A 20,861-nucleotide genomic window follows, 5' to 3' on the forward strand; every position below is an offset into this window, starting at 1 on the left:
GGGCAGCCGTGATTACTGATGGGGATGGCAAGATTTTACTCGGCCCCCGTCAACATCGCGGAGAGGAACCCCTGAGTCTGTGCCATCAACACACACTCCATCCCACTCTATCGGAGTTGAGTGGAGCGAGTATGGCCCCGAGCACCCCAGATAGCACTGCAAAGGAAGGCACACACCCTTGAACCGAAAATTTGGCCCGCCCGCACATACCCCCTCTTTTCAACTCTGAAACGCCACTTTGCCCCTTGATGGCAAACCTTATCACGGATACGCTTCATACCTCAATCTTCTCCCGATCCAAGGTGATGCTGCACCATCGACATGGTTATCCACTATGCATGCATGCTCAATCCATCTTGACTGATGATGCAGGCTTACTTGCCCTCCACTTTGGTGCAATACACCAACTTGGCAAGGGCCACTCCCTCGGCGATCTTGTCCATCTCCGATCCGACGCCGATGGCATAGTCCTCTTCACCTCCACCCTGCTCATCAGCTTCGGTCAGAAAGATCATATTAAAGATTCAACGTAACTCACTTTGCCCCCCAGTACAGTCGTAACTTCTGCTAGCCAGCTCTTCGCGTCCAAACACTTGTTGTCCAGGACGTGCGGAGGCAGGTAATTCGCATGGGTGACTCTGCCTGTCGTCTCATCGGCTGAGAAGACATACGCGGCTTTGCCCAGAGCTCTGGCGGCAGCAGTGGCAGCAGCGAGGATTTTAGTATCGCCACCAACATCGAAGACCCCGACGTAGACGTTCTCGTTGGGATTCTCGTCGAAATAGCGCTTGAGCTCGTCCTGGATCTGCATGATAGTCAGCCTCATCATGGCCATGCCGCAGTCGCCTCCACTGACCATCTTCTGACCAGCTGCCACCCTAGCGCCCTCGACAGCCTTGATCTCCTTCCGCATCACGTCGAGCCTCGCTCGGAGCTGATGTTTTCGCACGACCGAGATACTGCTTTTGCCGAGTTCCTGCACGCATCAGCGGCTATTGTAGGACGAAACAGCTGTCTATGACTGTCACTCACGGCTAAGAACGCCCTCATCATCTCTGCCTTAGCACTCGCCGCCGTCTCCTCGATCTTGGCCAATCTCAGCTCCATCTCGTCGGCAAACTGGGCTGCCTCGCTCGCCTCATTTCCGGTAACAGCGGCGATGCGGCGGACACCCTTCGCTACCGAGCTCTCTTCGACAATGATCAGGCGTCGGATGATGTCCGTCCTGGACACATGCCTGTTCACGTCAGCTCCGGCTCAACCCCGAACTTAGAGCAGTGATTTCTTTGTAGAAAATGCTACCCACGTTCCGCCACAAAGCTCGATGCTCGTCTCCATCCACTTGGGATTGGCGACATCCCTCTTGATCTCCTCCAGTGAAGTCCCAATGGAAACGACCCGCACCGGATCCGGGTACGCCTCCCCGAATACCGCGCGCAAACCAGGGATCCTCTGAGCCTCCTCGAGCGGCACCTCACCCGCATATATCGCTGCGGCCTTGCTGATCCAGTCATTGCAGATCTTCTCGACCTGTACAAGAGCCTCGAGAGCGATGGGCTTCTCGTGCGAGAAGTCGAAGCGCAGCTTGTTTGGAGCGACGAGTGAGCCTTTCTGGGTAACGTGGTCGCCGAGGACTTGGCGGAGAGCGAGGCTGAGGAGATGGGTGGCGGTATGATTGTTCCGGATAGATCCGCGGCGGAGCTACAGCGTGAGCGTGGAACATGACGAGATGTACAGCCTGCTTGACTCACCTCGTCGTACGTAGACTTCACGCGGTCTCCGATCGTGATGGTTCCACTCTCCAATTTGCCGATATGCAGCACATACCCATTGAACACCTGAGCGTCCTCGACTGTAAACCTCGCATCATCGCCAACCGAGAGTGTCCCGGTATCGTTCACCTGACCTCCTTGCTGTGCGTAGAAATTGGTCTTGTCCAGGATGATACCGAATGTCTCGCCAATGGGGATATCTGACGAGGACGAGTGGAAATCCGACGAGTGGTAAATACCCTTCATTGTCGCTTCGATATCGCCCGCCTCTGTCGTCGGTCAGCTCGGTGGTTATAAGTGTACGACTCTGACTCACTGTACTTTGCCGTATCATCCGTCTTGGGTACATCCGCATTCTTCTCCAACGCCGACAGATCATGCACATCCAGCCTGACGCTCGCGTCTGCCTTTCCCTTCCCACCCGCTTTGCTCGCCTGCACACTCTCCGCCCTCGCCGCCTCCAACGCAACCCTATCGACCTCCAAGCCCCTCTCTTCCGCCATGAGCTCCGTGAGATCGACAGGGAAGCCGTAGGTGTCGTATAGACGCCACACGTGCTCTCCGCTGAGAGTGGCGGAACCGGATGCTTCGGCAGCCGCGGCGTACTTGGCGAAAAGAGCTTCTCCGCGAATCAACGTCCGAGCAAACGACATCTCTTCTCGATTGAGGATGTCGATCAAGGCGGGGATGTTTTTGGTGATATCGGGGAAAGTGGCGCCCTTTACGATCAGCTGTACGTTGTATGGTCTGAGGTCTGGAAACTCACCAGGGACTCGACAACAGCAGGCACCAAAGACGAGAAGAACGTCCCGATCTTGACGCCCGACTTGCTACTGGCATACCTCGCCCCTCGCCTGAGGATCCGTCGCAACACATACCCCCTCCCATCCTTATCCGGCACGCCTCCGTCTGACAAAGCAATCGTCAACGTCCGCGCATGGTCCGCGATCACCCTGTAGGCCGTATCGATCCCAACGACATCCGCCTCGCCCATCTTCCCGCCGTAAGCAGGCGCACCGGTCACCTCCTGGATCCGCGTGAAGATGGGCGTGAAGAGGTCGGTATCGTAGTTGGACGAGACATCGTGAAGAACCGAAACGAGCCTTTCGAACCCGAAGCCCATGTCAACATGTTGATTGGGAAGGGGCCGGAGTGTGCCGGAGTGTTCTTCCCGATTGTACTGGATGAAGACGATATTCCAGATCTCGACGACGTTGGGGTCGTCCGCGTTGACCAGCTCGGGGACGCTGCGGTGACCAATACGATCAAAGTGGATTTCGCTGCACGGACCACAAGGGCCGCTCGCACCCATCTCTGGAATTAATCAGCTTGAGTCAAGACTTGGGCTCTGGTGCAGCTGTGACCCACCCCAGAAGTTGTCCTTGGTATTGCCAGGCAGGACGTGGTCCTCCTCCAAGCCCATATCTAGCCATAGCTGCCTGATTCCGTCAGCTTCACGCGCCATCCGGAGTATTATGGACGCATGTAGCTCACCGTGCTTCTAGATCCGGCTCCAAGCCAATCGTCCCGTCCCCCTCAAAGTAAGTCACGTACAGCCGGTCCTTAGGCAAGCCATACACCCGAGTGAGTAGGTCCCACGCCATGACCAGAGCGCCTCTTTGTACTGTCAGCATTACCCCTCGGTCACGTGACGGTCTGCGAGCGGTCAAGCTCACCTTGAAGTAGTCTCCGAATGACCAATTCCCCAGCATCTCAAAGAAGGTGTGGTGGTAGTTGTCCTTGCCAACATCGTCGAGATCTGCAAACGGATCAGCCGTGCCCCGTCTGATTACCAGTCCCAAACGATCCCAGTGCAAGGCTCACCATTGTGTTTTCCTCCGGCGCGAATGCACTTCTGGCTGTTGACGGCCCGGACGAGCTTACCGAGCTCAGACTTTGGATCGGCCGTACCGAGAAATATCGGCTTGTACTGGTTCATCCCCTATCTATATCAGCTTGCTTCCTATGGCGGTGCAGGATATCTACTCACAGCATTGACGAATAGCAAGGAGTCGTCCTCGAACGGAATAATATTGCTGCTGGGCCAAAAGGTGTGCTCGTACCCTGGCATCGTCCTGAAGTAGTCAATCAATGTCTGCCTGACCCTTGTGGCCGGCCAGTTGGCGGCTTCGGGCCATACTGCTGTGGTACCGCCGGGAAGGGTCGGAGTTGATGAGGCTGCGGGCATGATGGTTGCCACGGATCAGCTTTGATCAAGAGAACGGTTCTGGCCGCGTTTTCAGTCGGTCGACTTGTCCTTGAGCGATATAGTACCTGATCAGTTCGTCTCAAACTTTATCAGTAACTGCAACAGGAGCCGATGCCAATCCGTGCAAAGAATGGCACTGCCTTATCGTCCGCCAGTCGACTCGAGCGGGGGAACAAAGGATCTCAAGTTTGATAACTGACCAAGGAGGACCATCACTGTAGGAAGAGGATATCTGTGAATCACAAGCCTCTCGATGTATCTTTCGGCGAGAAAGCAATCCAGATGTTGATTTTCCCTTGGGTAGTAATACTGATGGAGCGACTGGAGAGTCGAAACTAGGAGAGGAGTGTGTATCCGAGCTCGATCGCGACTGGCTGCTTCTCGCGACCGATACATTTCTGCCGGATCGGGAAAAATCAACATGTTTCATCCGGCGCGCTAATGCGGGTGGCGAAAATCGGGCCAAATCCGTCCTGGGTAACGCCTTATTGCTGCGCCCCTCCGGTGCAGCAGATGTGGGGCCATCCCCCTATATACCGGGTCAGCCATCAGAGCCGCAATTTCTGTCATACCTTGAGCGTCTATTACTGCGACAAAGAGTATGGCTGTATGGTCAACTCAGGTTCGGGCATCAATAGGACTGGATACCAGCCCGAGGTCCTGATCTACATCCGACACCGATGTTGCTCCGTTCTGGGGTGTCTTTGGAGCACAATATCCGCTCATCAGCAGCAAAATGTCAATGCCGCTCCACTTGGGATCGGCACATAATAGGATTCCATCACGCCGCGGGACCTAGGCTTTCGTTCGATACCCTTCGCCAATGGTCGTCCGTTATGTTGCTTTATCGATTTATCCGTTGATTCACCTGTGATTGATCCGGTGGATGCTCCACTTCTATCTGTTCTAAGTCTATGTCCGAATCCGGTGATTTCCGTTCCTTGTTCTACTCTATTATCCGTTTGTCCGTTCCGCAGATCGATATTCCGCTCCGTTCCTTTGTATCTTCCGGTTTGTTGTCGGTAATGTCGGGCCAGGGCGATGGCAGACGTGGAGCCCAACAGCTTACAGCTAGGGCTGCAGCTGTACTCAGGTGGTCCGTTTAACGGAGTCGGTCCCGAATCAAAAGGTCCGCATTCGGACCCCTCTTCCCAAGTACCGACTCCGAATCCTATATTGTGTTCGCAGATGAGCAATCCTTGTACTGTAGCCTGTACCCCTACGCGCGACTATCGGCGTTCCCGGAGTCTTCAAATGAGGCACTTTGTAGCATCTGTCCTCCGGAATGGTGCCGCGCTGTCAGATCCCGTGTACCAGCCGCAGCACTGCCTTGCCGCCGAGGGGTAACAGCTGTCGCGTCATGAGACTTGGCACAGTCATCTGTCTCTCTTTGAATGCGTGCCCGCCCTCGACGGTCCTTGGCATGTCATATAGGTAAGCCTAAGCTGTGTCGAATCGCTATTCTTGGAAGATGATGAGACAGGAACAGTCATCCAGCTGTAGGAAAGTGAGACCGGGCGGTGCTCGCGACCCGCACTGAATGGACTCAGCTGACATTGGTAAAAGCAACACTGCCGGCTAAAAGGGGCGTGCCTCTCAGAGGTCAGCTTTCGAGCCCGCGGCAGCGGATCCGAGTCGAGAAAGTCAACAAGGTATGCGTTGTAAGCAAGAGAGGCTGGTCGATGTTTGCAAGGAACATGGACGACTCGTGACGGTTGCTGTCCTTATAAAAGCATAGCGCCTCGGCGGCGACTCTTCTCCCACACTCATCCAGTACTTGCTAATCACCTCCATCACCCGGCCTCTAGCCTGATTGTCAAAGACAACTCAGGAAGCTCCCCTACCACGATCCGGATAGATAGAGTCAGCTTGACTTGCGTAAGTAAGTGATCCCCTTGCCGATTTGATCCCAAGTAGAATGCTGATCCAAGAGTTACCGCTCATTCAAACGCCTCCTCCTGATCTACCTCATCCGTTAAATCGACCACCTCTACAGCTCCGATGCCTCCGATCCGGACTGAGAAGACCGCTGGACATAGGCATGGGCGTAAAGAGTATGATCGGCCCACACCGACGTACTTGGGCGATACCAGTCAGCTGTTCCCGTATCTGAAGGCGTCCGAGGCATCGGCCGTGAACACGCGGAGCTCGAATCTCGCCGTTTTTGTTGCCCGAGAGGGGGATAATGGCTGGTCCGAGGTTGCCTGGCTGCTCGAGCGAGCTCTTTTTGTGCGTACAATATCCCAACAATTTCTAGTTAGAACCTGGCTGACCGGTCGCAGGAGCGCGGGATTGAGGTTCACTATCAGCTTCGTACCAAGACCGCCTCGAATTCGAAGAAGACCTTCTTGATCGCGGTTCGCAACATCGGGAACAAGCGTTACGCCCACCCCGACTACAACACCATCACCTGGATCGGTCTTCTCGATATGGTCCGCGAGGGCGAGATCCAGGGCTGTTCTTACCGACATGCTCGTGTGGCCCCTCCTCCTTGCGGTTTCCCGTTGCCAACCGAGACCCTCATCGCGACCCTCACTTCCAATCCCCATCTCGCCAAAGCCCACAAGACCTTCTCCGGCCAGTGGCACAAGTCGAAACATCACGCCTTCCTCGCCAATCCTCACTCTTGGCCACCCCCTCAGCGCGCCAGGAGCCTCACCCCGCCAGCCGCAGCGGGCGAGGTACGATCGGTGTTTTCCCGGGTCAGGCGGCCTGGTGAATATTGGATTGCCAGAGATGTACCTATGCCTGGCCCCGAGGACAACGAGGAAGCGCCCGGCGAGGCCAATCCGGTAGCTGAGGCGGCGAATGTGGCGGAGGGAGAGGCTCAGAGGGCCATGCAGCATACGGCGGCACGGGCGGCAGGGACTGAGGATGAGGAGCAGGGAGCGCCGGACGAGGTCAATCCCGCAGCTGAAGTGGCGGATGTGCCGGATGAGGAGGCTCAGAGGGACGTGCAGCAAGTGGCGGTACGCGCGGCAATGAGGGAGGAGTATGAGGAGGAGCTGGTCCCGTATGAGGATCCCGACGAGGTTACGGTCGTCAGACGTCCACAGATGGCCGAGCCGGAGCTCGAGGAGGTGGAAGAGGAAGAGGGCGATGATCACGACTCGGGCGGATCCGATGCGGATGACGAGGGGTCGTCTGACTCTGACTCGGACTCGGATGCCGACAGAGACTCCGACGGGGAGGCAGACGAGGAGGCAGCGATGATCAAAGGCGGTCAAGCGGTCATTTCGGCGGGTCTCAAGTTGGTAGCGGAGAAGGTGCAGCAGGGGAGGGGAGAGGTAGTCTTCAAGCCGGGTCCCACCCGTTTGGTGGACTATCCTGACTCGGACTGAGCGGGAGGGGTGCATGGCGATGGTCTTTGGTCTGCGTGCTAGTAGTGTAGGTAGTATTAGTCTTGTAGTACCGTTTTAATATGTAGTGTATTGTAGGTAAGCTTAGTATCGTAGTATCGTCTTGTAGCTGCATGCATGATATGTTATACACGCACTCGAGCTATCGACCCATCCTCAAGCGCCCTTGACCTTGGTCTTGAATACTGTCCTCGCAACCGCAACCGCCGCGTTGATCCTGCGGACTTCCGATCCCGCTCCGACCGCAGAGTCGTCCTTCCCACCGCCCTATATGTCATCAGCTGTCTGCCCCCCCCCCCCTCTGTTTCGACATGCCACTTGTTGGTAGAGATTGGGTCGGACATCACATCGGCCGGCTGGTGACCAGCCCAGAGCTAGACCTACGACTGGCCCGAGTATGTTGAGCCATGCATGTCATGATCCATATCCACCCAAGATCTCGGACCCGTCCTCAAGCGCCCTCGACCTTGGTCTTGAACACCTTCCTAGCAACTGCGACCGCCTCATCGATCTTACCGACTTCCGACCCCACACCGACTGCAGAGTCATCTTTCCCACCGCCCTTTCTCGTCAGCTTTGTCTCTCCTTCGGTGTGGAGTATGAAGCTTACCTTGCCACCAAGCACCTTCGAGACCTCCGCCAACCAAGTCTTCGCGTCAATCACCTTCCTCTCCATGATGTCTTTAGGCAGGAAGTTGGCGTGTGCAACCTTCCCACCCTCGACATCTGGCGAGAAGACGTAGGAAGCCTTGCCGAGAGCCTTAGCGGCGGTAGCGGCAGCAGCGAGGATCTTGGCATCGCCGCCGACACCAAAGACACCGACGTAGACGTTCTCGTTGGGGTTCTCGGAGAAGTAACGCTTGACTTCGTCCTGGATCTACCAGAGTCAGCTATGAGGTTGCGCCGATGGGAGGCTACGTAGCTCACCATCTTCTGATCCGCGGTGGCCTTGGCCTTGTGCACAGCTGCGAACTCCTTCTGCATCTTCTCGAATCTAGCCTTGAGCTGTTGCTTGCGAATGAGGGAGATACCGCTTTGGCCGAGTTCCTGCACGTATCAGCTTCTGCCCGCACAAGTACCATACACTGCATAGTCCGACAACTCACAGTCAAAAACGGCTTCATAGCAGCATCCTTCTCCTTGCCCTCCATACCCTCGATACGGGTCAATCTCCGCTCAACCTCGTTGGCCTGGCGCGAGATCTCGTTCGCCTCGTGTCCGGTGACAGCGACGACTCGGCGGATACCCTTCGCGATCGAGCTCTCTTCGGTGATGACCAGATCCTTGATGCTATCCGTCTTCTGGACATGCCTGGAAAGTCAGCTCATCCATCATCACGATTGATGCTTCGGCGAAACTCACGTTCCACCGCAGAACTCGATACTCGTCGACGCCCACTTGGTGTCATTGATGTTCTTCCTGATATCCTCCAGCGGGAAGCCGATAGACACCACCCGCACCGGGTCCGGGTACGCCTCTCCAAAGACAGCGCGCAGCCCCGGGATCTTTTGCGCCTCGACAAGCGGCATCTCCTCGGCGTAGACTGTAGCCGCCTTTTTGATCCAGTCGTTACAGATCTGCTCAATCTTCATCAGGTCGTCGAGGACGACAGATTTGTTGTGCGAGAAGTCGAAGCGGAGTTTGGAAGGGGCGACGAGAGAGCCTTTTTGGTCGATGTGGTCTCCGAGCACTTCGCGGAGCGCAAAGTTGAGGATGTGGGTACCGGTGTGGTTGTTCCGGATAGGCCAGCGACGGAGCTGAAGTATAAGCTAGGTTCACATCTTAGGAGGTGAAAGGATAGCTTACCTCGTCGTACGTCGAGAGGACCTCATCTCCAACCTTGATCTCCCCCTCCTCCATCCGCCCAACATGCAGCACATAGCCGTTGAACACCTGCACATCCTCCACCTTGAACTCGGCCTTGTCGCCGATCGACAAAAGACCAGTATCGTTCTCTTGCCCTCCCTGCTCGGCGTAAAAGTTGGTCTTGTCGAGGATGATTCCGAATGCCTCGCCGGTCGGCACCTCGGAGGTTGACGAGAGGAACTTGGAGCCGTGGTAGATACTCTTGACGTTCGCCTTGATCTCGTCCGTCTCTGTAATACGTCAGCTCCGCTCCTGACTGGGGATAGGGAGACTTACGGTACTTGGTCGAGTCATCCGTCTTGGGCACATCCGCGTTGGCCTCCAAAGCTCCCAAATCATGCACATCCAGCCTGACACCGGCGCCCGCCTTGTCCTTTCCGCCCGCCTTACTCGCCTCGAGACTCTCCAACCTAGCCGCCTCGAAAGCCACCTTGTCAATCTTGAGGCCCCGCTCTTCCGCCATGATCTCGGTGAGATCGACCGGGAAACCGTACGTGTCGTACAACCGCCAGACGTCTTTACCACCGAGGGTCGAGGAGCCTGACTCCTTTGCGGCAGCGGCGTACTTCGAGAAGAGAGCCTCTCCGCGGTTGAGGGTGCGGGCGAACGAGGCTTCCTCCTCGTTGAGTATCTCAACGAGGGCAGGGACCTTCTTGGCGACTTCTGGGAAGATGGGTTTCTGATGATCAGCTATGACCATTCACCGTGCTAGATAGGGCTCACCAGAGACTCGACGACGGTAGGAACAAGCGATGAGAAGAAAGTCCCAATCTTGACGTTGAGCTTGTTGCTCGCATACCGAACACCTCGACGCAGGATTCGCCTGAGAACGTAGCCCCGACCGTCCTTGTCTGGTACACCTCCATCCGAGATGGCGATCGTGAGGGTTCGAATATGGTCCGCAATGACTCGGTAGGCAGTATCGACGCCATCTTTGTCCTCATCTCCGAGCTTGCCGGTATAGTCCCGGGCGCCCGTCAACTCCTGGATCTTGGCGAAGATGGGCGTGAAGACATCGGTATCGTAGTTGGACGAGACGTTGTGGAGGACGGAGACGAGCCGCTCGAAGCCCATACCGGTGTCGACGTGCTTGTTGGGAAGGGGGCGGAGCGAGCCGGAAGGTTCACGGTTGTATTGGATGAAGACGTTGTTCCAGATCTCGAGGACGTTTGGGTCGTCGGCGTTGACCAGCTCGGGGACGGAGCGGCCACCGATACGATCAAAGTGGATCTCGCTGCATGGACCGCATGGTCCGCTGGCGCCCATCTCTGCCGAGTCAGCTTGTCGATCTAACGAATTCATCTGGGAAGGCGCTGACCCCAAAAGTTGTCCTTGGTGTTTCCAGGAAGAATATGCTCCTCCTTGACCCCAAGATCCCGCCAGAGTTGTCTGGATGTCAGCGTCCTGCGTCTGGAATGCGGTCGAAGGACAAAGCTGGACTTACTGCGCCTCCCTGTCCGGCTCCAATCCCTGAGACTCGTCACCCTCAAAGTAGGTCACATACAGCCGGTCCTTCGGCAAACCATAGACGCGCGTAAGCAGGTCCCAGGCCATCGTGAGGGCGCCGTACTAGGTCAATCAGCTCTCCGCACGTCTCGGTGTTCGAAACGGGGCACATGAGCTCACCTTGAAGTAGTTGCCAAACGACCAGTTTCCCAGCATTTCGAAAAAGGTGTGGTGGTAGGTGTCCTTCCCGACGTCATCGAGGTCTGAGGAGGATCAGCTATAGGTCTCAGATGATATAGGTAAGGTCAAAAAGGGCTAGAACCATTCAGACATACCGTTGTGCTTTCCTCCAGCTCGGATACACTTTTGACTGTTGACAGCTCGGACGAGCTTGCTGAGGTCCGACTTTGGGTCGGCGGTCCCCAGGAAGATCGACTTGTACTGGTTCATACCCTGTGGCTGTCAGCGACCATCTCAGTGAGCTCGTTTGGTCTGCCGCTCCATCATCTAACGCAAGCCACGCCTGGACAACCCCCTCCTTTCTAGCACATTCCGCCCGCCCGCCGCCCATAATACCTCAACTCACAGCATTGGCAAAGAGCAGCGTATCATCATCGAACGGGATAACTCCGCTACTAGGCCAAAAGGTGTGTTCGAACCCCGGCGCGTTGACAAAGTAGTCAATGTACGTCTGACGGACTTTGGCCGCCGGCCAGTTCTCCGGCTGAGGCCATTTCGCGGGAGCCGTAGTTGGGATCTCGGGGGCGGAGGTAGCGGGGGACATCCTTGGAAGAGGTTGATGGTGCTTGGCGCGAGGCGGAAGGGTCGTGTGACTGCGCAGAGCAGATGCTGAAGGTCGAGTCGAGATAGAGGTTGAGGAATGCGGAGTGGAAACTCGGATTTGCCGAAAAGATATCTGGGCGTAGGATGAGAGGTGTAGCAAAGGGCGACGAGCGAGTATATGGGTCATATACTGATACTCCAGCGGCGAGGACTGAGCTTATCTACTGGTCGTATCGAGTCGAGTCGATGCGGATAAGGAAAAGGTGAAACGAAAGGATGAGGAGGCAAAGGGAGGAGGAGGAGGCGCGGAGAGGAGGAGTCGAAAATGTGGAGGCTGGTCAGTGCAGTGGCGGGTGGCGCCGTCATAGCTCTTGGGGCCTGATTGACCTTGAGCTTGGGCATGGGAAGTGAGGCCCTAGGTCGCAGGCGCTGCGCACAGCTGAGTCTATGTACTTGATTCGCAGTCTGCAATGCATATGCTATAACAGCCTGTCCTCGATCCAGCTGAAAATGTACGGTATAATCGTGCAAGCCAGCAGCCCAATCCCAAGATAGACAATCACCTTTGTCAAGACTGCAAGATCAGCCGTGAACTTCAGGATGCCCGGCAGACGCACCTTCTACATCAAACTTGATCTCTGTCGGCCTCGTGCTCCGCTTAGCCTTAGCAGGCCCAGCCGGTCCGGCCTTTTTGGTTGTCGCCTCAGCGGTCCTACCAGATCCCCTTCTCCGCAGAGCTGCGTCGGGAATGTCAAGAGGATTGAGACTCCCAGACATACTGCCTCGGGCCGCGAGCAGGTCCGTCGGAGAGTCGACTGGTGTGGCCTCGGCTGAGGAGTCGGCTTGCGCCATGTCGAGGAAAGAGGGAACAGAGCGGATGGGTGTTTGAGGGAACCCTTTGTAGTCGCTGCGAATCAGTAATGGCCAGATATGGGTCAGGTCTACAGGTAGGACAGACGACTCACGTGGCAGCTGTGTATCCCTGTCTGGTCGGTAGGTCCACGTCGAGTGTCTTGGAGTAAACTCGGAAGATGGTCGGCAATACACGAAGGAGGGTCCGCTTCGCGAGTATCCTCCATCCGAAGACGATTGCGATACCTGACATGAGCTCGCGGTCACTGCCGGACAAAAGTTGGGCGAGCTTACCGAGTACTAGTCTCTCCAGAACGATAGTGGCGCCTATGATGGGTCCCCTACCCCAGACTTCAGTAGCAAGTGCTGTCGCTACCAGGCCGTTCCGCACTTCGTACCAATGCCCCAGTACGCCACCGAGCATGACGGAAAGCACAGCAATGGCGTCCTCGAAGCACGGACATGGGTCCACCGGTTCCGGATGATAGTGCACGCATGCGAGAGTGAGAGGGATGCCAAGCAGGGGAACTGGAGCTGTCAGCTTACGTCCGATGTTGGGAATTGAGGAAAGGTAGCGCTGACCTGTTAATGATCCGGACGTGGTCCATAGTTCAAGCGGTGCCTCCACAAGTAGTCCAGTGGCCCAGCAGGCAATCCCCATCAGAGATCCTCCTACCACATCGGCTGAGTAGTCAGCCACGGCGCATTACACCTTTTGTATCGGTAACTTACCAATCGAGTGCATACCGGTGTAGACTCGCCCGCCGACAACACTGACCATGTAAACCATCAAGACTAAATTGATCAGCGCGATCGTATTCTCCTTAGAGCTATACATAGACGTACTGAGAGATGCGATACTGGTCGCTATAGGACCTATAGCGCTTCTGACCTCCCAGACCCATTGGCCAAGAAAGAGTGCAATAGTGAGGGTATTGGTGGAATGGCTGGAGGGGAAGCCGTACTCATGCGCATGAGTGCTCATTGCTGGTTGATAAGCGCTTGAGTAGCGAGTCTCTGACCCACCGAGACGGACGACAGGCGGGCTGTAAGGTCGAGGTGTACAGACCAGGTCTTTAGCGAAAGAAGACATGTAGATACCCAGGCCGACAGCATTGAGCAAGCTAGCGCGTCAGCTCCGCGTCCTTAACAGAAGGAGTCGGACACATGACTCACCCTCGACCCTTAGCCGGGTCACCGTACCAGAAGAACAGCGGTAAGAAGGCGTTGAAGAAGGTATGAGCTGATAAGCTCAGCTGCAGCTCCCTTCAGCTCCCCGGTAGCCACTGCAACTCACTGCCAAAGATAGCAGTCCAGTAGAAATACTTGTCCCTCCCTTCCGTTCGCACCCTCAGCTGCCAGTCCGCCATCCACTTCTTCTCAACATGTAGCCTCCGGACGAGATACCGCCTCGCGCGTGCCCTCCAGGCAGGCAGCGCCGCATCATACACCTCGTCGGGCTGGCATCCGGGCTCCCACTCTTGCCGTACTTTCGTACCTGGTGTGGGTGCATGTTGAAAGAGAGCTGTCTCGTCGTTGAGGTTCGGCGGTGGTAGCTCCAGCTTGGGCAAAGCGGGTTGCGTCCGCATGCTGATTCTCGTAGACGACGATGTCCGGCCGGCCAGACGCGACCGAGCTTGGCTGTCCTTTTGCCAGGGCTCCCTCTGCAGAGTCAAAGTCCTGCACGGCTCCGCAGGTGTGTATTGACCTTGAGGGGTATAGCGAGCGGTCTTACTCCTAGGATGTGGTGCGATGGACCATATGATAGCCAGTTGGCCAAGGCAAAGCTTTGACCAGTTTCGCGACTGCGGGGTAAAGCTTAAAGATGCGGGGTCAAAGTCGAGACCAGTTCAGCGGCCCTTCATCTTCACTCCTCACGTTCTCCTTTCAGTCATCCAACAGCTATAGACATCATCGCCAGATCGCACGTCTCGGTCTGAAGATCCATCATAGCTATCACATCTGAGCGTAGCTCGGAAGTACCACGGATCTGTTCAGCTTCAGGCATCACGACAACGTTTAACTTCCTCGGTTCCTTTGCAGCAAGATGTCATCTCCTTACGCCTCAGTAAAGGTGAGTTCCCCAGCTATGATGCCTCTTATCCCATTATGCTAACCAAGCAGGCGCAATTCTCTACCCTCCCTGCTTTCACCCCACCAGTACCTACCGCTCTACTCCCCTACATCGCCTTCTTCACCCTTCTCACGTTCTTCATCCTCTCCTTCATGTTCACAACGTGAGTCTCGATCTCTCACGCTCCCATGACACGCGCTAAAGGTCAGACTGCCGAGATCAAAGAACATCGTGCCGGAATTAGGGACCGCAGCGATTGCGAGTATACTGGCTGGCGCTGGGGTGGTGGCTATGTTTTGCACGGCCGGGGTTTACGTGTAGAGGGATGCAAGATCCTTCAGAGTTGGAGAGGGCGTCCCCTTCGTTTGGAATGGGCTGGCTTGGTCAGCATCTCGGTCTCTGATCTGTCTTCGTACCTACAGGCTATACTGACATGTGGTCTCTTCTGACAGTAGCTTTCGCTGCCATCGCGCGGGCTCAAGCATCACAGGTCTTCTTGCCCGGCTCCGCCGACTCGCTCGAATGGATCAGCCGCAATTTTTCACTTCCCAAGGTCATGTAAGTGCTTGTATATCTGTTGTGATGATTATAATTCGAGGCTGACCAGTTAGTATCTACTCTACCGGCGGAACGATACTCGCTGCTTCGACCTACTCTCGCCTTGACAATCTAGCTTATGGCGAGCACCAAACTCACCCTCCAACTGCTCGAACTCTTATCGACGAGGTTGACGAGGTACTCGATATCGCTCAGGTCGCTATCGTCACATTGCCTCCCCGGATCAGCAATGATCTTACCTCGCAATACTTCGTCAACATTTCGCGGCACTTCTCGATACATGCTTGTCGAGCGGACTCGGACATTGCGGGGGCTATCGTCCTTCATGGAACGAGCACGCTAGCTGAGACTGTGAGTAGCCTGAACATGTCTGCATGCCGAGCTAGAGCTGACCCTCAGATCTTCGGCATCGACCTTACACTCCCCTGCTCAAAGCCGATCGTCGCTGTTGGCTCCATGCGGCCGCAGCGCGCTCTCTCATCCGACGCCTACCTCAACTTCTACCAAGCAATCTCTACCGCCATATCTCCTTCTTCTCGGGGACGCGGAGCGCTCATCGTCGGGAACGACCACATCACCTCTGCCTTCTTCGGTACGAAGGCCCACGCAAACAACCCGGATACATTCATGGCCCTCGAGCAAGGTCATTTGGGGTATCTCTTCGCGGGACAACCGTACTACTTTTACGATGCTGCGCGGCCTACCGGGAAGCAGTTCTTCGACCTGAGCCAAGTCGAGGGGGACCTACCACAGGTGGATATTTTATATGGTCATAGTAAGCCTTCTTACACCCAATCAAATCCGGTGAAGCCGCTGATATCTCAGTCGAGTTCGATGCAGACCTGATGTATGCTTCTGTCAAATTGGGCTCTCGGTGGGTCTGCTCTTGTGGATGTTTCGCGCTGTCGCTGATACGTATAGCGGCATCGTCATCGTGGGTATGGGCGCTGGCGACCTCAATGCTGCAGGTGACGTTGCAGCTGAAGAGCTGGCATTGCGGGGTATACCTGTCATCGTCTCGGCCCGGCCATATACTGGCTCCTCGTTTCCCAGGCCTCACCCAGACAGCAAGTGAGTCAAGCTTCCCTTACGGTCACATACCTTTGGGGTGTAGCTGACGGACTACTAGATTCAAGACGAACTGCATGTCCGCGGAGCACGCCCGGATCCAGCTGCAGCTATGTCTCGCTACAGGCATGAAGATGGAGGCGATTCGAGAGGCATTTGAAGGTCCGTTCAGGCGGGCCGTTTATAACGAGGCAACGAGGTTCTACTACCCTGCTCGATAGCTAGATAGGTATCTGCCGGAACAAGACTGGCGTATCAATTCCGGAGTTATCTTGACGCTGACGCACTAGCACTGATGAGTCTGATACTGACCCTTCACCCAAGCTGTGAATCAGCGCTCTGTTGAGGTCGCATGCACAATCAAATCCGCCGTAGCACTCAGATTCAGGACTGCAAAGTGACGGGTCGGCATCCCTTGTCGTCGATCGCTTGCAGGTCGAAGGAGTGTCTCCACGCCGGTGCTCTCTCCTTTGTGCTCTCCTTTGATGGGAGGAGCCCCGAGCCTTTTTCTCCTTTGTTCGAGACGGACAGCCTGGTCCTCGTCCTATCCATTACTAAGGCAATGGTCCTACATCCTCCAGTCTTTGCAATCACTCACCCAATATGTCTCATCTCGCATTGACCGGAACAGACACTCCGCTGGTATGGGTAAGCCGTGACGTGTCGCTTCCCAAGGTTATGTGAGTCAAGCCATGCCTCTCACGCGCTGGAGCAGGAGCTCAAACACCTAGTATGTACTCCACCGGGGGCACGATCCTCTTCACCTCGGCATACTCGCGTCTCGACAATTTGGCCTACGGAGGGGACAAGAGCAAGCCAGTGACCATTCAAGACGTCATTGACGCCGTCCCAGAGGTTCTCGACATTGCACAAATCGGCATCGTCTCGCTGCCTCCCCGCATCAGTAACAATCTCACCTCGCAGGACTTCGTCAACATCTCGAGGCACTTCGCTGAGCATGTGGGCTCTGAAAACTCAGATATCGCTGGAGCTGTTATCTCTCACGGGACGAACACCCTCACTGAGACGGTAAGCCCAGGCTGAAGACTCTCCAAGTAGCTGGAGCTGACTCGTCCATCAGATCTTTGGCTTAGACCTCACCCTCAACTCTTTCAAGCCCATCGTTGCAGTCGGGTCCATGCGGCCTGACGGAGCCCTTTCCTCTGATGGCCACCTGAACTTCTATCAGGCGATATCTACGGCCATATCCCCCTCGTCCCGGAGTCGAGGAGCTCTGGTCGTCGGGAACGATCACATCACGTCCGCGTACTTCGCCAAAAAGGCGCACGCGAACAACCCGGACACCTTCATGGCTCTTGAGCAGGGGCATCTGGGATCTCTGTTCGCAGGGCAGCCTTACTACTTTTACGAGCCTGCGCGACCGACTGGTAAGGCATACTTTGATCTCAACAAGGTTGAAGGGGAGTTGCCGAAGGTCGACATCCTATATTCACATCGTATGTCACCCTAGCCCGCTAGCGGATATGCGAGACTGGTAGCTTACGTGTCAGTCGAATTTGACGCGGACTTGATGCACGCTGCTGTCAAGGGCGGCTCGCGGTCAGTATAGCCAGACCTCGCCCTCAGAAAGTAGCTGATAGCGTCAGAGGGCTCGTCATCGTCGGTTTCGGGGCCGGAAAGCTCACTACCGCCGGGAGAACCGCGGTTGCTGATCTCGCATCGCAGGGCGTGTCCATCGTTTCCGCTTCACGACCCTTCACTGGATCATCCTGCCCTCAGCCTCATCCGGATGCAGAGTAAGTACAAACGGTCCGGACGGTGCAATCCGAGATCAGTAGCTGACGAATATTAGGATCAAGACGAATTTCATGTCTGCCGAGCACGCACGAATCCAGCTACAGCTCTGCCTCGCCACAGGCCTCAATACGGACGAGATCCGGGAAGTCTTCGAGGGTCCATTCCGCCGGGCCGTGTACACCGAGGCGACGAGTTTCTACCGTACATCCTAGTAGAGGCCATCGACCTTTTGCTCCGCGATAGAATCAGTCATTGTCAGTTGTTCAGGAAACGTGATGGCCGCTGTGAGCGCTGCAGTACAGCTCGCAGCGCAGTACAGCTCGCAGCGCGACAACATGCCGCTGGGCTTGGCACCAGGCTGACCGGCCGATCAGCACTACCCGTATCTAAGACTTCTCGCTTAACGATAGAGCCGTTGCACACTTAAGATACATACTCTAGTATCGAAAGTGCTTCAAACCCTCCAAGACACAGTCCGATCAGTGATCGTACCATGCTTTTGGATTGGTCTAAAGTAGGACGTGCCTTTCTCTTTAGTGTGTATGATTTGGTGGACATACTATAGCACGAGCCATGTAGAGGCACAGTCCAATCGAAGAGATCGATGTAATGCGATCGGATGCTGCAAGATTGGCTAGTCGCATGCTGTAGCGGACAACTGAGCGGACAGGCCTGGACACTGCCTGGACAGGCTGTCCTAAACACCAGATCTGTACTAGTTGCAGCGGCTCGGAGATCTTGACAAATAGCTTTCGGACTTAGCTTCGATTTAGTGGGGCGCATTACGGTGTGGCGTCAGGGTGAACAGCTGTGAAAAGCATAACTAGTCCGATCGGAAGCGGGGCGTCAAGGGGGCGTGCTGCGGCGTGATCAGGTTATCGCTTCCGGCATCTCGCGGCGTGACGTTTTTAGCTCGGGGTCGAGAACTTGGTAAGGCAGATTGAGTCAAGGTCAATCAGCGCAGGGTGATCGAAGCCAGTATAGGACGAGACAAGCATTCGTGCCTTCACCAAGGATGGAGCTAGTCATACTCGTGGCCAGATGCAAAGATTGGGTCGCCTATGGCGACCACAGCGGGAGCGCAGAATTCCTCAAACGATAGGGGAAACAAGGTTACTCTAGCTCCATTCAGTCGCTACTCCACCGCCTCATGTCATGTTTCGGGTGCAATCTCTCAAACTCTCCGATGTAAGTATGCAAGGCTGCGGGGGTGGTACTCGCGGATGGGGGAGATATGTTCACAGCTGCATCCGGGACCTCGAGAGTGTCTTACCGCACTGAATAGCTTGATGGGCTCAGACATTACGCCCTCTTCGTCCGCCCACGGCCGCCACTGAATCATCTCCCCGCAACATCCTCCGACAGCGCCAGCAACAACAACAAGCCTAAGCAGGTCTTGTGCTCTTTGACGCTAAGATCAGGTACGCTTGATTCACCTCGCCCGCTCATCGTCAAGACCAAAGGGCCAGAACGCTGATGTGTCCCAACAGGTTTCACCCATCCACATCCGTATAAAAGAGGCGTTTCGACGAGCGGACCAGCTGCACACGTCTTTTATTGTCTTAGACCGTCCCAGTCTTGAACGATTCTCGAACCCCCATCCCATGTCGCTGATCACGGCTGCCTCGCTCACGTCCATCCTTGCCTATAATCGACGCACTACGGCCGACTCCTCTGCTCTTCGGCCTTCCTTTTCCCTTCTCGCCCACCCCTCCCCCTCTTGTTCATACCCCCTCCACAATGGCTCGCGACACCTTTGCTACTATGGGGCTGGACCTCATCGGATCTCGGATCGACAATGGGCGCCTGGTGCTGCTCAAAGTCCTCGGTGTCGGCGCATACGGAGTCGTGTATCTCGCTCAGGACACCTGGCAGCCGCAGCCTACATGGCTCGCCGTCAAGTGTCTCCTTCGAGCCGGTCTCGACACACGGCAGCGCCACTTCCAAATGCGGGAGATTGGGCTTCATCAGCTGGCGGGGAGACATCCGGGCGTTGTCAAGCTGCACAAGGTGATGGAGGAGGACGGTCTGATCTTTATGATCATGGACTACTATGACGAGGGAGATCTGTTTGGGATGATCACGGAGAAGCAGCGGGTATGTCCTTTCTCGTGCCTTCAAGAACGCAGCTAACGTAGCAGTACCTCGGGAACGACGAGTTGATACGCAAGGTCTTCCTGCAGATCATCGATGCCGTCGCCTACTGCCACTCAATGGGCATCTACCACCGTGACCTCAAGCCGGAGAACATATTGGTGATGGACCAAGGGCGGAAGGTGTGCATTGCAGATTTTGGGTTGGCGACGTCGGAAAAGGCATCGACGGACTTTGGATGGTGAGTCGAATCCTATTTGAGATCAGGACGCAGCTGACAAGCTAGTGGATCCACGTTCTACCTCTCCCCCGAATGCCAAGGCGGCGCCTTTGACCGCGTCAACTCCTACATCACCGAATACAACGACCTCTGGTCACTCGGCGTCATCCTCGTCAATCTCACCTGCGGTCGGAACCCCTGGCGCCAGGCAACCCTGTCGGACGAGACTTTCGCCGCCTTTGCGCACAACCCCAACTTCCTCCGCACCATCCTACCCATCTCGGAAGAGACCGACTATATCCTTCAAGGTCTCTTTGACCTTCAGCCGAACGAGCGCACTCGGATCCCAGAGTTGCGCCGGCAGATTCTCGCCGTCAAGCGGTTCACCATGTCCGAGGCGGAGTTGCAACACGCCCACTCTGCCGCCCGCCAAGCCGCTGCGGCCGCTCGTACACCCGCCCCTCGTCGGCGGCCATCACTCCACGTCCATGTCGCACAGCAGCAGGTCGCTGCTGACGCCGGTCAATCTAGGCCTCAACGAAAGCACACGGCTGACTCCTTCTCCTACATCGAGTCGGAGGACCAATACATCACCTCGGGCCAATGCGAGGCATCATGGTCGGGCTCGCAATATGACGAGCCAGACATGGTCATGGACCATTCCTCCGGGGACACCCGCTCAACGGACATTATCACTCCTACCCGCGAACGGCATCCCGGCCAGCCAGACACTGGAATCCAGCACGGCTCCCACCCCGACCCATCTCGCTCTTCATCCTCTGAAGAAGCACTTCCGCCCACC

The 20,861-nt window shown here is 55.9% G+C and overlaps 8 protein-coding genes across 8 annotated transcripts; 4 read left to right on the forward strand and 4 right to left on the reverse strand.

The window, feature by feature from the left end:
- Positions 1–374: 374 nt before the first annotated feature.
- Positions 375–3,960, reverse strand: MKK02DRAFT_27045 (tRNA synthetases class II (A)-domain-containing protein; the record flags this gene model as incomplete). The annotated part of the gene is made up of 12 exons (XM_053087297.1): positions 375–485; positions 539–805; positions 857–976; positions 1,033–1,237; positions 1,307–1,701; positions 1,752–2,041; positions 2,089–2,491; positions 2,539–3,086; positions 3,141–3,211; positions 3,267–3,531; positions 3,597–3,714; positions 3,763–3,960. 12 exons carry the CDS (start codon positions 3,958–3,960, stop codon positions 375–377), a joined length of 2,991 nt encoding a protein of 996 aa, XP_052946457.1.
- Positions 3,961–4,706: 746 nt separating this feature from the next.
- On the reverse strand, positions 4,707–5,406 carry MKK02DRAFT_33817 (uncharacterized protein; the record flags this gene model as incomplete). Its single annotated transcript, XM_053088789.1, has 2 exons — positions 4,707–5,210; positions 5,296–5,406. 2 exons carry the CDS (start codon positions 5,404–5,406, stop codon positions 4,707–4,709), a joined length of 615 nt encoding a protein of 204 aa, XP_052946458.1.
- Positions 5,407–5,982: 576 nt separating this feature from the next.
- Positions 5,983–7,322, forward strand: MKK02DRAFT_45386 (uncharacterized protein; the record flags this gene model as incomplete). Its single annotated transcript, XM_053093389.1, has 2 exons — positions 5,983–6,210; positions 6,264–7,322. 2 exons carry the CDS (start codon positions 5,983–5,985, stop codon positions 7,320–7,322), a joined length of 1,287 nt encoding a protein of 428 aa, XP_052946459.1.
- Positions 7,323–7,791: 469 nt separating this feature from the next.
- On the reverse strand, positions 7,792–11,436 carry MKK02DRAFT_37240 (alanine-tRNA ligase; the record flags this gene model as incomplete). Its single annotated transcript, XM_053089603.1, has 13 exons — positions 7,792–7,902; positions 7,951–8,217; positions 8,268–8,387; positions 8,447–8,651; positions 8,703–9,097; positions 9,147–9,436; positions 9,483–9,885; positions 9,930–10,474; positions 10,525–10,595; positions 10,651–10,775; positions 10,833–10,915; positions 10,988–11,105; positions 11,239–11,436. The coding sequence occupies 13 exons, from the start codon at positions 11,434–11,436 to the stop codon at positions 7,792–7,794; spliced, it is 2,931 nt and encodes a 976-aa protein (XP_052946460.1).
- Positions 11,437–11,914: 478 nt separating this feature from the next.
- On the reverse strand, positions 11,915–13,876 carry MKK02DRAFT_37241 (sphingosine-1-phosphate phosphatase; the record flags this gene model as incomplete). The annotated part of the gene is made up of 9 exons (XM_053089604.1): positions 11,915–12,009; positions 12,053–12,342; positions 12,401–12,815; positions 12,870–12,971; positions 13,020–13,082; positions 13,134–13,274; positions 13,314–13,411; positions 13,464–13,530; positions 13,585–13,876. 9 exons carry the CDS (start codon positions 13,874–13,876, stop codon positions 11,915–11,917), a joined length of 1,563 nt encoding a protein of 520 aa, XP_052946461.1.
- A 458-nt stretch (positions 13,877–14,334) lies between these two features.
- Positions 14,335–16,208, forward strand: MKK02DRAFT_45389 (Asparaginase/glutaminase; the record flags this gene model as incomplete). Its single annotated transcript, XM_053093390.1, has 9 exons — positions 14,335–14,361; positions 14,412–14,524; positions 14,571–14,623; positions 14,817–14,919; positions 14,973–15,270; positions 15,319–15,694; positions 15,745–15,793; positions 15,841–15,990; positions 16,049–16,208. The coding sequence occupies 9 exons, from the start codon at positions 14,335–14,337 to the stop codon at positions 16,206–16,208; spliced, it is 1,329 nt and encodes a 442-aa protein (XP_052946462.1).
- A 382-nt stretch (positions 16,209–16,590) lies between these two features.
- On the forward strand, positions 16,591–17,957 carry MKK02DRAFT_45390 (Asparaginase/glutaminase; the record flags this gene model as incomplete). The annotated part of the gene is made up of 6 exons (XM_053093391.1): positions 16,591–16,667; positions 16,719–17,016; positions 17,069–17,444; positions 17,499–17,547; positions 17,595–17,744; positions 17,801–17,957. 6 exons carry the CDS (start codon positions 16,591–16,593, stop codon positions 17,955–17,957), a joined length of 1,107 nt encoding a protein of 368 aa, XP_052946463.1.
- A 1,528-nt stretch (positions 17,958–19,485) lies between these two features.
- MKK02DRAFT_6706 (kinase-like domain-containing protein) lies at positions 19,486–20,453 on the forward strand (the record flags this gene model as incomplete). Its single annotated transcript, XM_053093685.1, has 3 exons — positions 19,486–19,842; positions 19,887–20,080; positions 20,126–20,453. Coding segments are annotated over 3 exons (879 nt in total), but the record flags the coding sequence as incomplete, so codon positions are not given.
- Between the last annotated feature and the right edge of the window lie 408 nt (positions 20,454–20,861).

This window comes from Dioszegia hungarica (genome assembly GCF_025882075.1).
Source record: "Dioszegia hungarica strain PDD-24b-2 chromosome Unknown MKK02contig_8, whole genome shotgun sequence".
NCBI classification, from domain to species: Eukaryota; Fungi; Basidiomycota; class Tremellomycetes; order Tremellales; family Bulleribasidiaceae; genus Dioszegia; species Dioszegia hungarica.